General features: G+C 36.4%; 1 protein-coding gene across 11 annotated transcripts in view; it reads right to left on the reverse strand.

The window, feature by feature from the left end:
- The window catches only part of LOC102238101 (pleckstrin homology domain-containing family A member 5-like), a 114,486-nt gene that overhangs the window by 2,880 nt on the left and 92,558 nt on the right, over nucleotides 1–19,048 (reverse strand). For 6 of the 11 annotated variants that reach the window (XM_023343698.1, XM_023343740.1, XM_023343746.1 and 3 more), the window contains 12 exons: nucleotides 16,139–16,219; nucleotides 11,687–11,749; nucleotides 11,525–11,605; nucleotides 10,763–10,912; nucleotides 10,580–10,681; nucleotides 8,660–8,818; nucleotides 7,353–7,511; nucleotides 5,617–5,737; nucleotides 4,605–4,720; nucleotides 2,848–3,063; nucleotides 2,056–2,217; nucleotides 906–1,039 (listed from right to left, as the gene is read on the reverse strand). In XM_023343698.1, the coding sequence (XP_023199466.1) occupies nucleotides 906–1,039; nucleotides 2,056–2,217; nucleotides 2,848–3,063; nucleotides 4,605–4,720; nucleotides 5,617–5,737; nucleotides 7,353–7,511; nucleotides 8,660–8,818; nucleotides 10,580–10,681; nucleotides 10,763–10,912; nucleotides 11,525–11,605; nucleotides 11,687–11,749; nucleotides 16,139–16,219 (1,544 nt within the window). The remainder of the gene's footprint in view (nucleotides 1–905; nucleotides 1,040–2,055; nucleotides 2,218–2,847; nucleotides 3,064–4,604; nucleotides 4,721–5,616; nucleotides 5,738–7,352; nucleotides 7,512–8,659; nucleotides 8,819–10,579; nucleotides 10,682–10,762; nucleotides 10,913–11,524; nucleotides 11,606–11,686; nucleotides 11,750–16,138; nucleotides 16,220–19,048) is intronic. The other 5 variants (XM_023343735.1, XM_023343715.1, XM_023343729.1 and 2 more) reach the window with 3 other exon arrangements.

Raw genomic sequence — 19,048 nt, forward strand, 5'->3', positions numbered from 1 at the left:
AGAAAGTAGTACATAAACACACAAAATGTACATTTTCCCTTTATTTAAACATTTTGCAGCACTTGTGGAGTTTACTCACAGTTATCAGACATGCAGAAAACTGTCAGGAAACAAACCACAAGTCCCTATTTGGTAAATGCTAATATCAGACAGAGATAACCTAAGTAAATATAAGCTCATCAATGTTCAATCTAGGGCTACAACTAATGATTATTTTATCTAAATCTGATTTTAAAAAAGTTGCCACATTCTGTAATTTCTTCTTTAAACCACTTGGACTTTTTAATACAATATTAAAAATACAGTAAACGTTGCAAATAAACAATTAAGTTCCTTTTTTGAATAAGAAAATGCAAATTTTACAGACTGGAGTAGTTTTGATAGGGAGGTTCTTTCTATTTGTGGTTTCTGGAGTCCTAAAGCTTTAGAAACGGCTTTCTAACCCTTCACAGACAGATGGATGTGAACGACTTATTTCCAACCTGTTGTTGAATTTCTTTGGATATGTTGCTTCTAAAATTGTTGTCAGCCGTTGCATTTTTTTAAGTTAAATTAACCACAGTTTATTGAAGATTTAACAATGGGTAGCAATCAAATTTTATAGTTATTTTCCCCTTTAATCAGCAAAAACATACCTTTAAAACTGCTTGTTGTATTTACTCAGGTTATATTTGTCTAACATTAAAGTTTGTTTCATGATCTGAACATCTGTAAGGGGGAAAATACTTTAAAAAAAACACAAACATGTTTGTGACCTCTAAGTTTATCCTTAAAGCCTAATTACTGAATCTGCTGAGAAATTTCATTTAGCTGCAAGAAGCTCCTTTATATACAGGATATTTCTCTTATGAAGTGCCTGCACAGAAATGTCCGTAGTTTAATGTTATTGACTCAAGTATATTTACCTGTTTTTTGCTATTAGGGCTTTAATACGATCCACTTTCCGCCGCTTATCGGCCTCCTGCTCCGGACTCAGCGGCTCTTCTGGGTCTGATTCAATGTAACGCTCGGGAATCAGAACTTTGTCTGGCACAGAAAGCTGAAAAAGAAAAACAAGAACCTGTTACACATTTCATATAAATCAATTACTTTGTAGATGACAAATAAAGGAAACAAAACTGATACTGATACAGTTTAATAGATTTACCAGATTCTCCTCACCTGTTAATCATTAGGACTGAAACTAATGATTATCTAGGTAATCAATTATTCTGACGATTAATCAATTCATTCATTAGATAAAAAAAGTCACATTCTGTAGATTTTTCGCTTAACCACTTAAGCCTTTTTTACACAATATAGAAATACATTAAAATATGGAAATAAGCAAATAACTAAATTCCTTTTTTAAATAAGAAAATGACTTTTAATTGTCTAAAATGCAATAACATAGTAATCCTTTAGTGAATGTTTGATCATTTGTAGCAAAGAATGCTAAAAAAAAGTATACTTTCCTGTTGATTATTCTTTCAATTAATAATTGGTTGTCAAAAGGTGCTTATTAGGATTTTTCTGTTTTTTATCATTAAACTGTTTATTACTATTTTTCACTTTTGTTTACATTCACAATGTACATGAGCACTTCACATTCAACATAACATAAAATAAAACCTTCGCTTGAGTGTTATTCCTCTATTTGACCTTTGTCCCGTCTAGTTTGTCTAGTTATTTATTTTTGTTGCTGTCTTTTGTCTTGAATGTTTCTTTTTCTTTTTTACAGAATCTGAAGCAGATGATGCTAAAACTGCCACTTGAGGAGTTATGGGTAGAATGTATTCATGGACAGCAGATTTTTATTTTTCATTTTAAATTCAAAATGTACTTATTTTTTGTGCAATTGTGGCTTGAATACTGCTCCGACTGTGATGTTTTTTCAGGAAATGGCTATTTTTAGAGTCGTCATACTCCAGTTAACGATTTAACAATTACTAAATTATAAGACAATTATTTAAAAAAAATGTATCAGGATTAATGTGGTTCATCATTTCAGCCCTAGTTAACACCAAACTTGTCTAGTAGTACCAGAGTGTGATGACTAGTGTTCTGCTGGTTTACCTCTCGATCCAGGTTGAAATGATCGTCCTGTGAGGATTCTTTGAGGCGGGCGATCTCCTCTGCAGGCGTCTCCTGCTCCCTCACCAAGTTCTGGTTTCTGAGCGACGCCTCCAGCTCCTGAATGTCACTGCTCATCACCTCATCTCTGCGCCTTATTTGGGACTAAACACATGACAACAAACAAGAAAACCCCCCCACAAAATTACAGGAATTGATAAGACGCGTAAGGGAAAATTCACCAATCGGTCGGAGATCATAACTGCCTAAAATCTATAGACGCATACAATCAATGTTTAAACTAATTTATAAAATACGTACAAACTCTTTGTGTGGATAACAAGGTTCTGGTGACCAGCAGAGTAAGTACATGTAGTAACATACATTTAGGCTGTATTAGCTTGCAGATAAAAGCTACATTAGAAAAGCTAATTTTTCTAGTCCAGCAGTAAATATCACTGACATTTATCTTAGTATTACAGAGGGGAGGGTAGAGTATTCAAAAATTGCAATAGAGTAATATTTGGAATGTATTTATATTGTTCATAAGTTAGATAGGAACAAGGACAGAGCTAATTGTAAGCTTGTGACTTTTTGTTGTTGTCATAGCAACTCCATAGAAACTGCCTGCCAACATGGCTGTCAGTTACAAAGTTCACGGATGTGTAACGTCACATCAGAGCTATGATTAGGTCGCCTTTAATAAAACATTGAAATCTGCAGATCCGAACTCAAAGAAAACTGAATACGAATATCAGTGAATAAATCTGTTTGTGGCTGTCGGTTAACCAGCACCTTCATGCTGTGGAAATGATTCTCTCTGTTGAACGAGTGACTGCGTGAGGGCGTGTTCTCCAGGCTGCCTCCCCGGAAGCTCAGCGACTTCTTCTTCTCCCTGAGGGAGCCCTGCTGGTGGCGGCGAATCCTCTCCATCTGCTCCTCCACGCTCATCCTGGGCCGGCTGCCGTCCACGGCGCACAGCTGCTGCTCCACGGCGCTGCGCGGCCGGTCCTAGCCAAACACCAAAACACGATCTTTAATTGAACTGTGACCTTACCCAAAGCAGAGAGCCACTGGCTTTTCCCACATTCATTTTCAAGCACTTTCCAAGTATTTTCAAGGTCAGTTTTCAAACTGTCCCAGCACCACACTTTGGAGATAAAAACAATACAACTCAAGCAAAAAAGACACTTTAAACTCACTATTTTATGATACAATTTATAACTGTTGTGAATAATATCTTGAGATAGTATTCTACATTCCACAGCAGGGACAAGTTAAACTAAAATAAATCTAAAATGGTAACACTTTGATAGGGTGTGCATAAGACTGACATGACGCTGTCATAAACATGAAGGAGTATTTATGAATGTTTATACCTGAAGTGTCATTCGGTAAATGATGACACTTTTAATGCAAAGTTGATACTTTTAATGAACTTTTAACGCAACTTTCGGTGAAACTTTGAATTAAAAGTGTCATTATTTACTGAATGACACTTCATGACAACAGTCGTAAAAATTTATGAAGACTCCTTCATATTCTAATTGTGGCTTTATTCTTCCAATTGTATCACTTTATTATGATAATTTAATTTTTTATTGGTATCATAAGTACAGACCCTGTGACACAGTGCACAGAGTGAATATTATTTAAATATAGCACAATATGGCCAAGATATCCAGCACTGCGACAATATTGCCACAGTAGTGACTTTTTTATTTTTATGTGTGAGACAAAATGGTATCATGCGCTAGTTAGGTCAGCCCCCCTGATGCAGCTTTAACTGTAAAAACTGGGGATTGTTGAATATACTGTAAAATGTACCAACAACAATAGAGAAAAAGTGACTTCTTAGACTGTTGCATGTTTTATTAATGTTTCTGTTCTGTGAACCAGACTGAAGTGAAGCCCAAACATCCTGGCTGCTGTTGCTGGCACGCTCCTGCAGACACACATGGCTGCACTCTGAGGGCTCGGGGCTTATTACTGCCTGAATAGAAGAGGCTGATGATGTGAAGTTGCTAATTTTCCGGTTTGTGCTTTGCTGAAGGACTCGCAGATGTGGACCTGGTGTTTAGTCCAAGCAACCTCAGAGCTGGACTGGAGCTAAACTTTACGAGCTTCAGAAACAATACAGTTGAAATTTAGATGAACCATATATAAACAAGCGTTTACAAGAGATAAATTATGTTATATATTCATGTTTCTTTAAACAGAAAGCCGTGCAGACGCACTAAGAAGGGGACACACCCTGCAGCGCAGTGCACTAATGATACGGTTGGTGTATGTAAAATGATAGTGTTTGAGGCTGGAAACTGCATAAAGTCTGCTTTATGAGCATGAGTAACAGCCTGACCATGTGTTGCACAACTTGCACACAATTAAAATGGGAATAAATACAATTTGAGAAAATTAGATGGTGTCAAGTTCACAGCTGTCTACAAAAGGTTCACCATGATAGAATCAAAAACACTAATTTTGTTCCATTTCTACAGATTAAACAGCTGAAACACTGAGATTAAGTTTCTCATCCACGTTTGGTGACTGACCGTCCTCAGATCAGGCTTCTTGGTTTTCCTCAGTGTGACGTAAGATGCGATGGAGGAAGACTCAGGCACTGGAGATTTGGTTCTAGGTGGGACGATGCCAACAGGGTAAGACATGCCTAAACAGAGAGGTAAAAAAAAAATAGTAACATTTTTTATTAACATTCAAATAGTATCGGAAAGATGCAACATTTATAGAGGGATTAGTTGTTTGTAAACATGGTGGATATAAGAAAGAGCCAGCTTGCCTTTAAACCATCGCCGGATGCCATGGTTACACACTGTTGCCGTTTTAACATTAGCCAGGATGTTGTAAGCGTATAACAAGTGTTTATTACAGCATGATAAAATAAGTTATGCTACCAAATTGACATTAGTGATTAAAATAAGTCTCAATTACCCAAACACGCTACATGCAGGTGAGTGGAAGAAAAGAAATGTCAGAAACTTCAGTGGCTGGACATTATCTTAGTAAGAACATTAAAGCAATTCTGTCCATAGTAAGACCAGCTCTCAATGAGATCCGTTGAGTGATTCTAAACATGTCAAACAAATCCATGGTGAGCAAAGGCACCAAAAAAGGGTTTTTGTAAAACTGTAAATTGACATAAAAAACGAAATTCAAATGAAAATCATTTACACCTATTTTGGTCACAACTGGCAGTAATTTTGACTGCAGAAAACTTTTGCACTGTTCTAAATAAATTCTTTTGGTCAGGCAAAAATAATCAGTTTATAAAAATTATTGCAGTGTTTGGTCATATCCACAGAAAAATTCCAATAAAATTCACATGTGAAATTAACTTGTGAAATTCATTTACTACGTAAAAAATGAGCAAGCAGCTGCAGTCATCAAGGCAGGGGGTAAACTAAGCTAACAGAAATCAAAAGTGCAGCAGGATGAATGGGAGGCAACACAAAGTACTGAAAATAAAACCTCCAACATCTGCTGCAGATAACAGGTGCAGTGATCTGCACTAAACCATTAAGATGTATGTTTTTCACTGGTTCCCACCTTTGTTTCCTGCATGTTCTCTGTCAGACGGATGTTCAGATCTGTCCTCTCCGTTGTTCTCATCCACCTCGGCCACGGTGGTCAGCTCTGGTTCACTCTTATACAGCCTGTAGTCGGGACCCTGCAGATGAAAACAAAGTTAACAAAGGGAGAAATATATGTAACTGTAGTTACCATTCAGATAGAAAGCAGGTGGACAAATTCAAACTTAGGCATGGTTTATTGTAGGGATGCAAACAATTAATCAGCTTATGATTAATTGTCGATTAATGGTTTATTAGATTAAAATGAGTTCCAATCGATTAACTACAAATTAACTAATAGCAACCTTCTTTTAGTGTTGTAGTCTGACCGTCATCCATAAGAGGGCGCTGCTGGTCATCCTTAAGTGGAGTCAGTTGATACAGAAATAAAGATGGCGGGTCATAAAACAACAGGAAAGAGAAACGGTCTAAACTCCGTCCAGTTTGGGATGGAAAATTATTTTGAGTACAGTAGTGAATTAAAGCGTGAATTAAAGAGTGAAGTTTTAACTTTCCATCAAGAGCAACAACAGAAAGTACTTCTGTATGAACATCTCTCTGTTCATGGGGAAATATGTGTTTCACATATTTTAATCTTTTATTTTATTTTTCTATGCAGCAACCCAAGAGGATCCTGTTTTCCTATATTTAGTCAGAGTTGGGTAGTAACTAGCTACATTTACTCAATTACATTTACTTCAGTAACGTTTTTTTTTTTAAATTTACTTTTAAGAGTATTTTTACTACATTGTACTTTTTACTTAGTAAATATAATAATTTTACCATTAGGTATCGTTACTCTGACTTGAGTAAACCTGGTTTCTCTACCCACTGAACGAAGAACAAACATGTTTTAACCAAATATTCACCAAACAAAGACGCACAAAGGTTTTGTTAAAATATTATAACATTTTTATTGAAAGAAACTGATTTGGAGAATTGTTTTTTGTCTGATGTTGTTCTTTTTGTTACTTGTATGAGTTATTGTCATTTCCGTCCTTAAAATACCAACACTTCCACTTAACATAATATTTTGATCCGTCTGGTGATGCCATTTTTAAACATTAAATGACGGATAATTTTAATACGTTACTCAGTACTTGAGTAGATATTTTACCACATACTTTTTTACTCTTCCTTGAGTATTTTTTTGGACAGCTACTTCTTTCTTTTACTTGAGTAAAAATATGTTGAAGTAGCGCTACTTTGACTTGAGTGCAATTTTTGGGTACTTTAGCCAACTCTGTATTTCATAAACATGTCTTACGTTTATTAATATGAGAAAACCACAACTTTCTGTGTATCCAGTCAGTGTTTAATACAGCTGATAATGTAACGCTTTAATTCAGGATATTATAAAAAATATAGGCCTTTATGTTACGTAAAGAAGGTCCTCCATCTTGATACATAGAAAACTAAGGTTTTTAAGAAAATGTCCGCTTATTATTTAATCTAAAGATCAATCAACTCATTAATCGATAACTTGCATCCCCAGTTTATAGCATGAACACAATAAGGTGATACAACACAACAAAACAGAAAATAAGCAAAGGTTTGGCTTCAAAAATGAAACTAAATCAAAAAAGATGGAAGCATTTTGAGGAACATGGATGTGACCCAACTAAAAAATAATAATAATTAAACAAATCCAGTAAACTCAGGGATGTGATGAAGCGGCTGAGAGCGGCGGGGTCAACAGGTCAACAAGCTTACGCTCTGCGAGCTATTCCTTTGATTGGCCTTCCTGTCCTCCGGCCTGTGGAGTGACGCGGGCCGCGCACCAGAGTGAGAGGCGGGCAGAGGGGGAACGACAGGGGAGTTCGGCTCGTAGGAATGGGGAAGAGGCGGCCGCGGGGGCGCCGAGTCCTCCTCCTGGGGATTATATAGGGCATTACAGGACAGGAAGCAAAGGGACACATGGTGCCACCATGCAGGATCAGGGCAGCAGCCATCTGCTCCAGAGCCGCTTTAGCCCATGGTGTGTGCTGACCATCTGATTAGCCAGATAGCGCCTCCTCTATTAATGCTGCTTGACTGATGCGAATCTTTAGGGCAGTTTATGCTGGAAGCAAAAGGAAGCGGCTATTTCTGGACACATTATTGCAAGAGATTAATCACTTTTTTTTTTTTTTTACTAGAAATCAAATATGTGTCAGAGTTCAATTGTTTTATTTTAATTAATTTAAAAAGAAATCTATAAAAAAAGAAGCAACTTTTCTATTCTTATTCAAAAAGACAGGCTAAAAATTTAGGGCTGAAATGATTAATCATGGTGAATCGATTATTGAAATAATCATCAACTAATTTAATAATCAATTAATCTTTAACTTCGGCGAACAAACTCAAACAATTGAATAGATTTTCAAAGAAATCTATAAAAAGACAAAAATGAACCCAAATTTCTATGCTAATTTAAGAGGCTAAGAAATGTAGGGTTGAAATGATTAACCAGATTAATTGTGATTAATCCATTCCTGAAATAATCATCTACTAATTTAGTAATTGATTAATCATTAACTGGGGTATATAGGCTCATATAAAAGGCATTTGCTGAAAGAACAACTAAGCAAAAACTGTTCAAAAATATATACATTTTGTATTTAAGATCAGAAAAAAATCTCTAAATATGATCAAGCCAGAACTCCTTAAGTGGCAGTTTTTTTTTTTACTTCATTCAAATTCAGTAACAAAAAAAATCTGCTAATAAGCACCTTTTGCTAATAATTATTAATTTATTAATAATAAAAAAAATCACCAAATCAGCTCTACACTTTATTAATGTTAAGCAGAAAGGGCTGAGCTTTTCACGTTTATGTTCGAAGGATTATTTTGGCTGCAGATGCATGATTTGATATAAATAATTCAGAGTTCACTAAAAGAATGCCAAGTTGATACATTTTAAGAAATAAAATGTTTATTTTAGGTTCAGAATGTGCCAGTTTTTTATCTGATTAACCATGAGAATCATCGGCTGCCAAAATAATCATGAGTTGTTGCAAAAAACTTTAAAAGCAGCTCACCTCATTTTTGTGCTTACTGAAGTTGGAATTGGACTCATAGAAACCCGTTCCGTCAGCAGCATTTCTCTGAGCTTTCTGTTTATCCAGGGCCTCCATCACATCCTGAATCCTCCAGAGCTCCTTCTGGATGCGGACGTGCTGCTGGCTGGGAGGCTCCGTCTGAGAAAACAAACCAGTAGGTTACTGGTCTGATCGATGCTGCATCAAGGTCATCATACACAACTAGAGTAAAGTAGTAACTAGTTACATCTATTCAGTTACATTTAATTGAATAACTTTTTGGAAAAAATTTACTTTTAGGAATATTTTTACTTATGAAGTATCAATACTCAATTTCAGGTAATTTCAGGATTTTCTACCCACTGAATGAAAACCAAACATGTTTTAACCAGAAACTCACCAGACACAGACGAACACCTGCAGGTTTTGTTCAAGTTTTGCAAGTTTTTTATTGAAAGAAACCGATTTGGAAAATGTTTCCTTTTGCCTTATTTGATTTGATTTTTTGTAATTATGTTATTTACATGAATTATTTGCATTTTGGTCTTTATCAAATATCAATGTTTAAATTTGGGTTGGTCTGATTATGTAAGTTTTTTAAATATTAAGACTGTAAAAACATCCATTTTCTGTACACTCTTGTCCCTAGTTGTGTCGAGAGGTGCTGGTCCATCTCCAGCTATCGTTCTGGGTGAGAGGCGGGGTCACCCTGGACAGACCGTCAGTCTGTCGCAGGGCAACACAGAAACAGACAGGACAAACAACCATGCACACACACACTCACACCTAGGGAGAATTTAGAGAGACCAATGAACCTGACAGTCATGTTTTTGGACTGTGGGAGGAAGCCGGAGAACCTGGAGAGAACCCATGCAAGTACAGGGAGAACATGCCAACTCCATGTAGAAAGACCCCAGCCGGGAATCGAACCCAGGACATTCTTGCTGCATTCTTGTGCTACCAACTGCGCCACTGTGCAGCCCCTACTCTTACTTCAGTAAAATATGTTGAAGTAGTGCTACAATATTTGGATACCACCGTATAAGACATATAGACATGAGATTCCCATATCTTCTCTACACTCTTCTCCAACTGGATGTTACTACTGGCGGAAACACCAAAAAAGACGACAGGAAGCAGTAGGAGGATGATGGCTTGCTTTAGTTTTTCACAGCATCCCACAGTTCATAAAAAGTTTCTGGTGACTGACTCCATAGCTCTTCTGTAAAATCACTGACTGCAATTTCCCTAAAACACCGCATACGTAGCCGCTGTCAAGTCTGAAGGCCTGAATAAAACGCCAACGTCTCCTCTGATTGGCTAATAGATGATGTGCGCTAGTGCCATATATATCTCATGTAACTGTTTACATCTGTCGCAGTAATGTTTTTTAATTACTTATCGCGTGAACAAGTTTATTCAAGTTTATATCTTAAATTAATTTCTTATTTAATAGAAACACAACAACTGCAAAATTGTGTATTTTAAACAAAGGTTTTCGCACATTTTTAATGGAAACGCAGCTACATGGTGTCTCAGAAAATCCCAGCGGTTTTCTATGGGATTAACTTTTTGTGATTAACAGTGCTGGTTTGTGAGAAATAAAGGTTGCCCGAAATGACATGCACGTGTCTGACTTTTCTGCTCTAAAAAGAATGAGAGTCAAGCTCTCTATTGCTGCACTTTTCCCACAATAAAAGACGAGATAAAATACAGACTTAATTAAAACTTGCAAAACAATACAGTCATCAATAATTCACTTTGCAGTCAGCCAAGAGCCCTCAAGCAGAAACCTTGTATTTGCCCGAAGCATCAATAAAAAGCCTTGCTGAGTTTTCTCTGGAGCTCTAAAATTTACCGTCCTGTATTCAGTGTTAATGCTGCATTAACTTGTCATTTGTGGAAGATAAGGGATCTTACCTGTGGGCTACCAAGAACTTCAAGCTGCTGTAGTAAATTGTTCTTAGCTACAATCACTTCTGCTTCTATCCGTTCAGACTCCCTACTGGAGCGCTCCAACTCCTAGGAGTGAGAGAAAACAATAAGGTAAACATTTTTTATTAAATTACATAAAAAAGCAGAGAGAGAACAGCTTGAACTCACAGCAGTGACTCTGGACAACTCCCTGCAGGTGCTGAGGAGGCCGCTCTGCAGCAGGTCTCTCTGTTGGATGACGCCCTGCAAGGCGGCTGGGTTTTCTGAGCCCAGCTCAATCTCCTGGCTGGCCGACAGAAGCGCCGTCTCCAATGTGTGCTAAGAAAAAGAAAAGAAAAAACACATACAGATTATCAAGATATATATTTGAAATGGTGACAGAACTTAATTTTTTATTGTATTGGCAGCTAGTTAGCCGTAGCCTCAACCATCTCGAATCAGAACGCAATGAAGATGTCTGTGTGTGACTAAAGCTGTCAGAAATCTGGTAGAAAAAGCTGAGTAATTTTGAGATTAATCTTTTTTGACTTTTGAAACCGAAACATCCATGTTTTTTCTAGAAATTTATTTAGTTTAGTTCTTTCTAGCGATTTCTTTTACTTTTGGAGCTCAGAAATTTACTTGTTGTTTTGAGAAAACTTCTGTGTTTTTAGGTGGAAATTTACTCATTGTTTTCTATCTAAAACGGCCCATCATACTTCTCTAACTTGTAACCCGGTTTTAAGTTGGTTTATGATTAACCAAATGAATATGTCGGATAAAATTTTCTCTCAACTCTTTAAAAACCTACAAAAATAAACAATTTTAAACAAATAAACACTACATTGCATATATAATTTAGCTTTATTCCTTTTTAAATGACACCACCATTTGTCAGCATCTGTGCTGCTGTTTTGTCTGAGGATTTAATGATGACAAATGTCTCTTCACCTTCTCCCTTAACAGCTGCTGAAGTTTCTCCTCCTGCATCTTCACCACTTTATCCTGCTCACACAGCCTGCTAATTATGCTCTAAATACACACAGAAAACAAAAGCTTAAAAATATATTGTACAGCAGAATAAATAAATGAGCAATTGAGGAGTGAACTTACATCAATATCCTCCACATCTGGCATATACGTGTAGACTGGTTCCCTGTAGTCTTCTGGACTCATCTGTGAAGACAAGCACAGCTTTAGATGGAGGTAACAGATCTGCACATACACTTCAGGATCTGGAGATCTAATGCAGTGCCGTTACAAGGCTTTTTCACTGAGCCAGAAGATTGAACCCTGAAGGGGAACTCATAATTCACCACATCAGAAAACCTACATTACCCAAAACCCGCAGTGGAAAGCAGTCGGCCCAAACACAATCTCTCTGCAGGTGGAGCTTGTGAATCATGTTTCTCAGGTTGTTTTTCTCCATCAGTGAGACAAGTTTGTATTATTGGAGACGGGAAAGGAAGGCATGAACAGTGGAAAAAAGAAGTTCACAAACACCGAATGAAAACACTTAGTTTTTTCTCCCTGTCTGAAGTTAAATCAGACCAAACTTCTCTTGTTTTAGGTCAATTAGATTTACCAAAATTATTTATATTTTCTGAAATCCTCAATAATGAGAGAGAGGGAATATGTTATATTTATTTACTGTATCAATGTCTTCACATTGATAGAACCGGTGTAACCGGTGTAGTTAGTGGGTCGCCTCGACTGAGACTTAAGAAATGTATTGTGTGTAGATATTCAGCTTGGCCATCACTGACTGGTGAGAAGCTGACGGAAAATTAAAACATCAGATCTGGTCAAAGTAACACAGCAAAACTCTTCATTGTCGAGTGAGGATCTCTTTATTGTATCCTTGAAGTGTTTAGCAATAAGGTTGAACAAAGCACAAAGATCTGAGGAGCCATTTAGAAAAAAAATGTTTTATACGACAAGTCAAGCTCTGGTTGTTCATGCTAATCGCTAACAAAAGATACAAAACTGTAGAATCACTGTCTTTGATATTGGTAAAAACTTGCTTTGCAAGGTGTAGTCAAGTCTAAAAGAAAGAATAAATGTTTACTCCAAACCAGAAGACAAGAAATATTCTGTATGCTGCATTTTTATCTTCTTTTATTGTAGTTTCTAAAGGAAAAATTGAATAATACTGGTTTTGACAGAGCAAATCAAAAATCAATGCATCTCTAAATGTTTAGGAACAAAATATAAATGTATTGTGTAAACAACAGCACTTCTAAATGCAGATCGAAAACGATGTTATGTTTTTCCCCTTTAACTGATTCATTTTAAGAAAAAAACACAGTAATGTGGTCAAAATACAACAGATTATGGAAGTAAATAAATATGTCCTGAAACAATTTGTGAGACTTCGAAAGAAACATTAAATTTCAGCTGCATTGGATCCCTTGTTTCCACAAAAATAATGTAGACATAACACACATTTACCAACTCTTTAAAAATATAAAACAATACAGTCCTCAAATATTGAGACAGTGACTTATTTCTGAGTTGATTTATGTTTCTACCCACATTGGATATGAAACAGCAGAAGCAAAAGATCAGATAAAGTACACTGAAACTCCACCAAATATTACCAAGTATTTTTGTCTAGTTTCTAGTGCAAATATCTTAATACACTTGAAATAAGACAAAAGTAACTTTTCAGAAATATATGGGAGCTTATGCATCTCTAAGCATTTAGGAACAAATTACAAATATTAAGTTTATATTTAGTTTAAGTTTATTAACTTAAACTTGTAGTTTAAGTCAATAAAGTGCTAGTTCCATTGAATTTTTTTTTTACTACAATTGAAAATATTTGCCAGTGGAACAAGTACTTTTTCTTTTTAATAAATATTATTGACTTAAAACAATCTCCTATATCTTGCTGAAAAGTTACTTGTAAGTTAGTTTTGTCTTATTTCAAGTGTACAAAGATATTTGCACTAGAAACTAGACAAAAATGCTTGGTGAGATTGATGTTTTTGCAGTGTAAATACAATGTTTACTGCAGCTTTTACTATTGAAGTACATTTATCTTACTTGTTTTGGTAGAAGACCTGTTTGGTTTCACAGTAAAACATTTATTAATTTTAAATCCAATATGAGAGAAATAAAAAATAACCCACAAAATAACTCACTGCCCAAATATTTTAAGACTCTACGGCAACATTCCTCTCACACGTTGAGTGGTTCACACACTTTCCCTCTGCTCAACCACATGGTACATTTAAAGCAGCAGGAACCACATGGCATTCCACAGAGAACATGCACGCTCTCCTGCAGCCCGGAGAGCCTCACGGTGGGGTCATGTGGACTACCAGCGACATGGGGAGGAAGAGAAGGGAAGGACACAGACGTCTGGCTACGCAACAGGTGGGAATGCAGCTAGCTGGAGTGGTGCCGGTATGTCAATGAAGGAGTGAAACGGGTCCCTGAGGGGGTCAAAAAGGTGGCAAAGTGATGTCAATAAGAGGGCAACCGCTTTATGACAATATGAGGTGAAGGGGGAGAATGGTAAAGGAAGGTTTACTCAGAATATACCAGAATAATTTTAAGTGCTGATTGGATATATAATCTACAGTATGCTATAACTTTAAAGGTGACCTATTATGGTTCCTTGGACAGGTTAGGATAGGTCTATACATTTTTTGCACAAAACCATTCTTCATTAGTTTGGTCAGTTCGTTCTGACAAAATGTTCTGGAACTCAGCTTGGGTTGCTAGGTAACAGGACTGGGCTAATCTGGTGTCACTAGGTGAAGGACAGCACCTGCTGATTTGCGACGCTATATGTGTAAAGTTTTTCAAACGGCTCACTTTCCAGACACCAGAGAACATGACCTAAATGTCTAAAACCGTCTGGGTGCTTTTTTTAAGCGATAGTAATGAGATTTTTAGGGACGCACCAATATGAAAATTTGGGCCGATATTGATATCAGATATTAATATTGCTGCTTTGGCTGATAACCAATATTATATATATATATATATATATATATATATATATATATATATATATATATATATATATATATATATATATATATATATATATATTTCTCTATGGTTTTGAAACCTTTGAGAAAAAAATGACCAGATGTAAATAAATATCAGATATTAATATTGGCCCAGTTTTATCGGGCTGATACCGATGTGTTACAAAATGACCAGAATTGGACGACACCAATGTTTGTGCCAATATATTGTGCATCCCTAGAGATTTAAGTATGCTAAGTTCACGACTACCTGTTTAGGGCCCCTTGTTACTTTAAATCCAAATAAGCTGCTGCTGGCCACGCCCTCTAACTCAACATTTACACTCGCACATTAAAATAGCTGCAAACAGCAATTATACGTACATTTTTGAAAAGCATTAGAAGAGCCTCTTACACGACCTTCAAGAATGCAGCAAGTGGTTTCTTGATAGTACGTCAAAAACAAAACACTCGTCTTTTCCAGCATATATTGTACAGCAGTAAAACCAGCTTGCTGGAACTCTGCTGGGGTTGCTAAGTAACGGGAATGGTCTTTGTCTGGTGTTGCTAGGTAACAGTGTAGTGCCCCTTTAGTGTGACGTAATAATCGGGCAGTTTTTGTTTTGTTTTCCACACACCAAAAAATATTAACTTTTTGCCTAAAAGCGACAGGGTGTTTGTTTTTGTTTTGTTTAAGTGCTTGGACTGTTTTTCAAAGCATTTGAGATACAAATGGAAGTATAAAAGTGAGCCAAATTATGAATTTTGCATAATACGTCCCCTTTAAATGTTGGACTCAGACTTTAGTGGAATAATGAAGAATCTTAACTGCTGAACAAAAATAACACCATACTTTTGTACTGTAACATAACAGCAAAATAAATGATTTTTTCTGTCTTTAACATGGGAAAATGAAGAAGTGATAATCTAGACACTTAAATAAGTTTGAGAAAATAACATTTTACTCCTACAGCTGAAGACTTTCTGTACATTGTTTCTGAAATATCATAATGACTGGGGGAGTGATTGCATACTGATTGAGGTCTACACTTGTGACCATAATCTCAATAAATTAGAATATTATTGAAAAGTTATTATGATGTGAAACAAAAGTAGAAACTGAATTTTGCTAACTGTAAGCCACAATCATCATGTTTAACATAAAAAAGCTCATTTAAATATTTTTCGCTCTGTGTGTAATGAATCTAAGAGTCTAACTTTTTCAGTCACCAAAAATAAATTAACATTTCTAATTAATATAAAATGCGAATAAAATGTGAATCCAGCCTTTATATAACCCCCAACACACATTAACTAAATTAAAATAAATTAAACTGAACTGTGGCGAGAACACATACATCGGATTTATTCGTCTTGAAAGTCATGCCCACGAGAACATGACTTCTCCTAATAAAGAGAACAGTCAAAAGCGATGGATGAGGAGGTGCTAGCATAACAAACAAAACAAAGAGACCAGTCTCAAGATGCCGAGAGGACTTGGACATCGAAAAGGAGGAGCATTGCAAAACGACGGCAGCGACTGGTGAGGATGAGCTGGAGCAACGCCTTTGGCTGGCCTTACTTGCTGGTAAACTTGAGGCCTTGGGGCAGAGTTCTCAATCAAAGTGTGAGTCAAGACGATTAAAGGGTCAATTTCCTTCATCTAGTACAGTGTGAAGAGGAGCGATACAGAAAGTGTCAGAAAGTTTACAGCAGTGAACTCGAGTTCTGAGACAAAAGCCTAATTTTTTCATGATTACACCTCTCTGATGAAGGCGACTCAAGACATAAACATGTGCGTCCAGAAATGACAGGAATGGATGTAGATCTAAGAGACAATAAGTCCTACTTACAAACTGAACTGTGGTGCAAAGCACTAAGAGGATTTATGTCTTAGAAGTGAAAAGCTCCTCTTAAAATCTTAACTTATTGTATCAATACTAAACAGCAAAAACACAAAATCTCACAAAGTATTTTTAGTTTAGTTTCTGGTGCTTGAAATAAGACAAAACTAACTTACAACTTTTCAGCAAGATACAGGAGCTTGTTAAAGTCAATAATATTGATGAAAAGGTTCTAGTTTCACTGGCAGATTATTTCACTTATAAAACGGGAAAAATATCTTGTTATAAGTGAAAACATCTGTCAGTGGATCTACTACTTTTTAAAAATGATATTAAGAAATTATTTATTTCAAACAAGCTCCTATATTTTTCTGAAAGGTTACTTGCAAGTTGGCTTTGTCTTATTTCAAGTGTACGAAGATATTTGTACTAGAAACCAGGCAAAAATACTTGGTAATATTTTGTGTTTTTGCAGTGTACTAAAGCAGCTGGCTCTACTGTTGCCTTCAATTGTTTGTGGTAAAATAATGTGAGTGAAGAGGTAATTATTTGTTTACAAATATCAGAGACAAACTGTAATGATAATTATTACAAACGTACATATTAGTGTTGCTTTATGCATTTTATAAAACCCATAACATGCTTCAGAGAAGGGAAGAAAATAAGACTTTTTACAGAACCCAAATAAAGCATGTGTGTTTTTACTTAACGAACGAAGGCTTGAGGTGCCAATTAAACTATTAGACAGATTTAAATGATTGATTATTGAAAGAATGTATCTGCAAACACAGTGGTGGTTAGGGGTGTAACAATGCATTCTAGCTCACGAGACGAGACAGCGCTGCGTTCATGAGGCAGGACTTTATCAATATTTTTGGGAAAACTAAGAGTGGATTCTGGGTAAATACAACCAAAACAAATGCAAGAGCCTTGCGCCAGCCGGAGAAATTTCTCACAGTTTTTTACCAGAAATCCTACAGCAGTTAAAATCTGACACTACTCCATTTTTGTTTACATTTTGTGAAGAAGGAAGTTACGCTCATTGTTTTCTTCAGAAGTTTTCATGTTGTTTTCTTCAGTGGTTTTTGGTGCAGCGCCCCCACAGGTGAGGAGGTGAACTGGTTTTTCAATCAGTTTGGATCTTTTGAAAAACTGCAGTGTGAAAGTGAACTGCAGTAGCTGAAAATCAAATTTTGCAATTTTAGTCCCCAATCGAACCCGGTCTACTGGTCTATCACGTGTTTAAGCCCCTCAAGTATCTTGTTTTGATTTATTTTTAATTAGAGCAAATTTAATGCTAATCACAAAATTGAAAAAGCCAGTCTTCAATTTGCATTTTTTTTGCTTGGCATAATTATGATAGATTTTGTACAAATCTTTTAATGAATCTGTGGTCCAGATTCATTAAAAGATTGTAAAATAGCCCCAATTTTACAGTGGAGTATCTAAATATGAACAGGTCTGGGCAGAAATAAATAAACGTGCAGGAAGGGTGTGGCAGGAGCCAGCTTGCTGCACATCTTTTGTTTCACCACAAGGCTCCACATGTGGCTGCCACATGCACGCTGCGTGTCTCCTGTGTGTTGCGCTCTGCCCTGCTTTTCCTCTCCGTGCTGCGACATCAGCAAAGAAGTAGATGACTGTCTCTTTCAGGGCCATGAAAAACGCGGGAGAGTAGCCTCTTAACGAGCTGCTATAGTGCTTTAGCTTTCACTAATAACGATGTCGGTATGGCACTTTAGCATTAGCTTCTGCTAACAACTACTGTATGTTATATAGTGCTTTATCATTAGGTTCTACTAAATACCATGTTGGTATAACACGTAAGCATTCACTTTTGCTAATAACTATGTGATAACACTTTAGCATTATCATCTCCTGCATATCATGTAGCACTTTAGTGTTAGCAGAAGTAATGTTTACAACTAGTTCGTTAGTGTTAGTGCAACAAACATTATGGCTAATAGTTCCCACCATTGACAATCAGCTATTCAGCCTGTCGGATCGAGTTTCACTGCAGAAAACGTTCATGGCTGACACAGATTACAGCGTTACAAAGAGCGCTGGAGGCAGAGAGACCAGAGCAGTTGGGCAGATGTGGATTTATCGCAACTGATACTGTTATTACAATATTCATCAATTACATCTCTATCACAGTACTTTCTAATAATGGCTCTTCCTGAGACAGCCTCCAGTTTGACAATAATTATCATGCCATTTTAATATCACAAGAGTTTGTGGCGCATGGTTACACCCCTAGTGATCCCACCACACAATGTGCAATAATAGAGAAAGAAAAAGGATAAGATAATTCATAGTCTTGAGAAAACATAAGCGTTGCTTCGACCCTTTCAATGTCACTACAAACCTCCTTGTGTAAATCATGTTGTTGTATGTGTGCAACTGCTGTTTTCTTTGGGAAATACAAATAGAGATGGATTAGAGATGTGGATATTTTGATATTACCACCTTAATATAAATATTTCCAGTACAGGAATGAACGAGTGTGAAGATCAGTAGGCTTTAAGTATGAAATACCATCAAAAACCAGTGAAAATACAACACTGTAGTTGCTCATTTCTTTCAGATATTTTAGCTGATTTTGTCTTTAACATAAAGAAACATTTAGAATAAAAAAAATGAAAAAA

Source organism: Xiphophorus maculatus, chromosome 2 (assembly GCF_002775205.1).
Source record: "Xiphophorus maculatus strain JP 163 A chromosome 2, X_maculatus-5.0-male, whole genome shotgun sequence".
In the NCBI taxonomy this organism is placed as follows: Eukaryota; Metazoa; Chordata; class Actinopteri; order Cyprinodontiformes; family Poeciliidae; genus Xiphophorus; species Xiphophorus maculatus.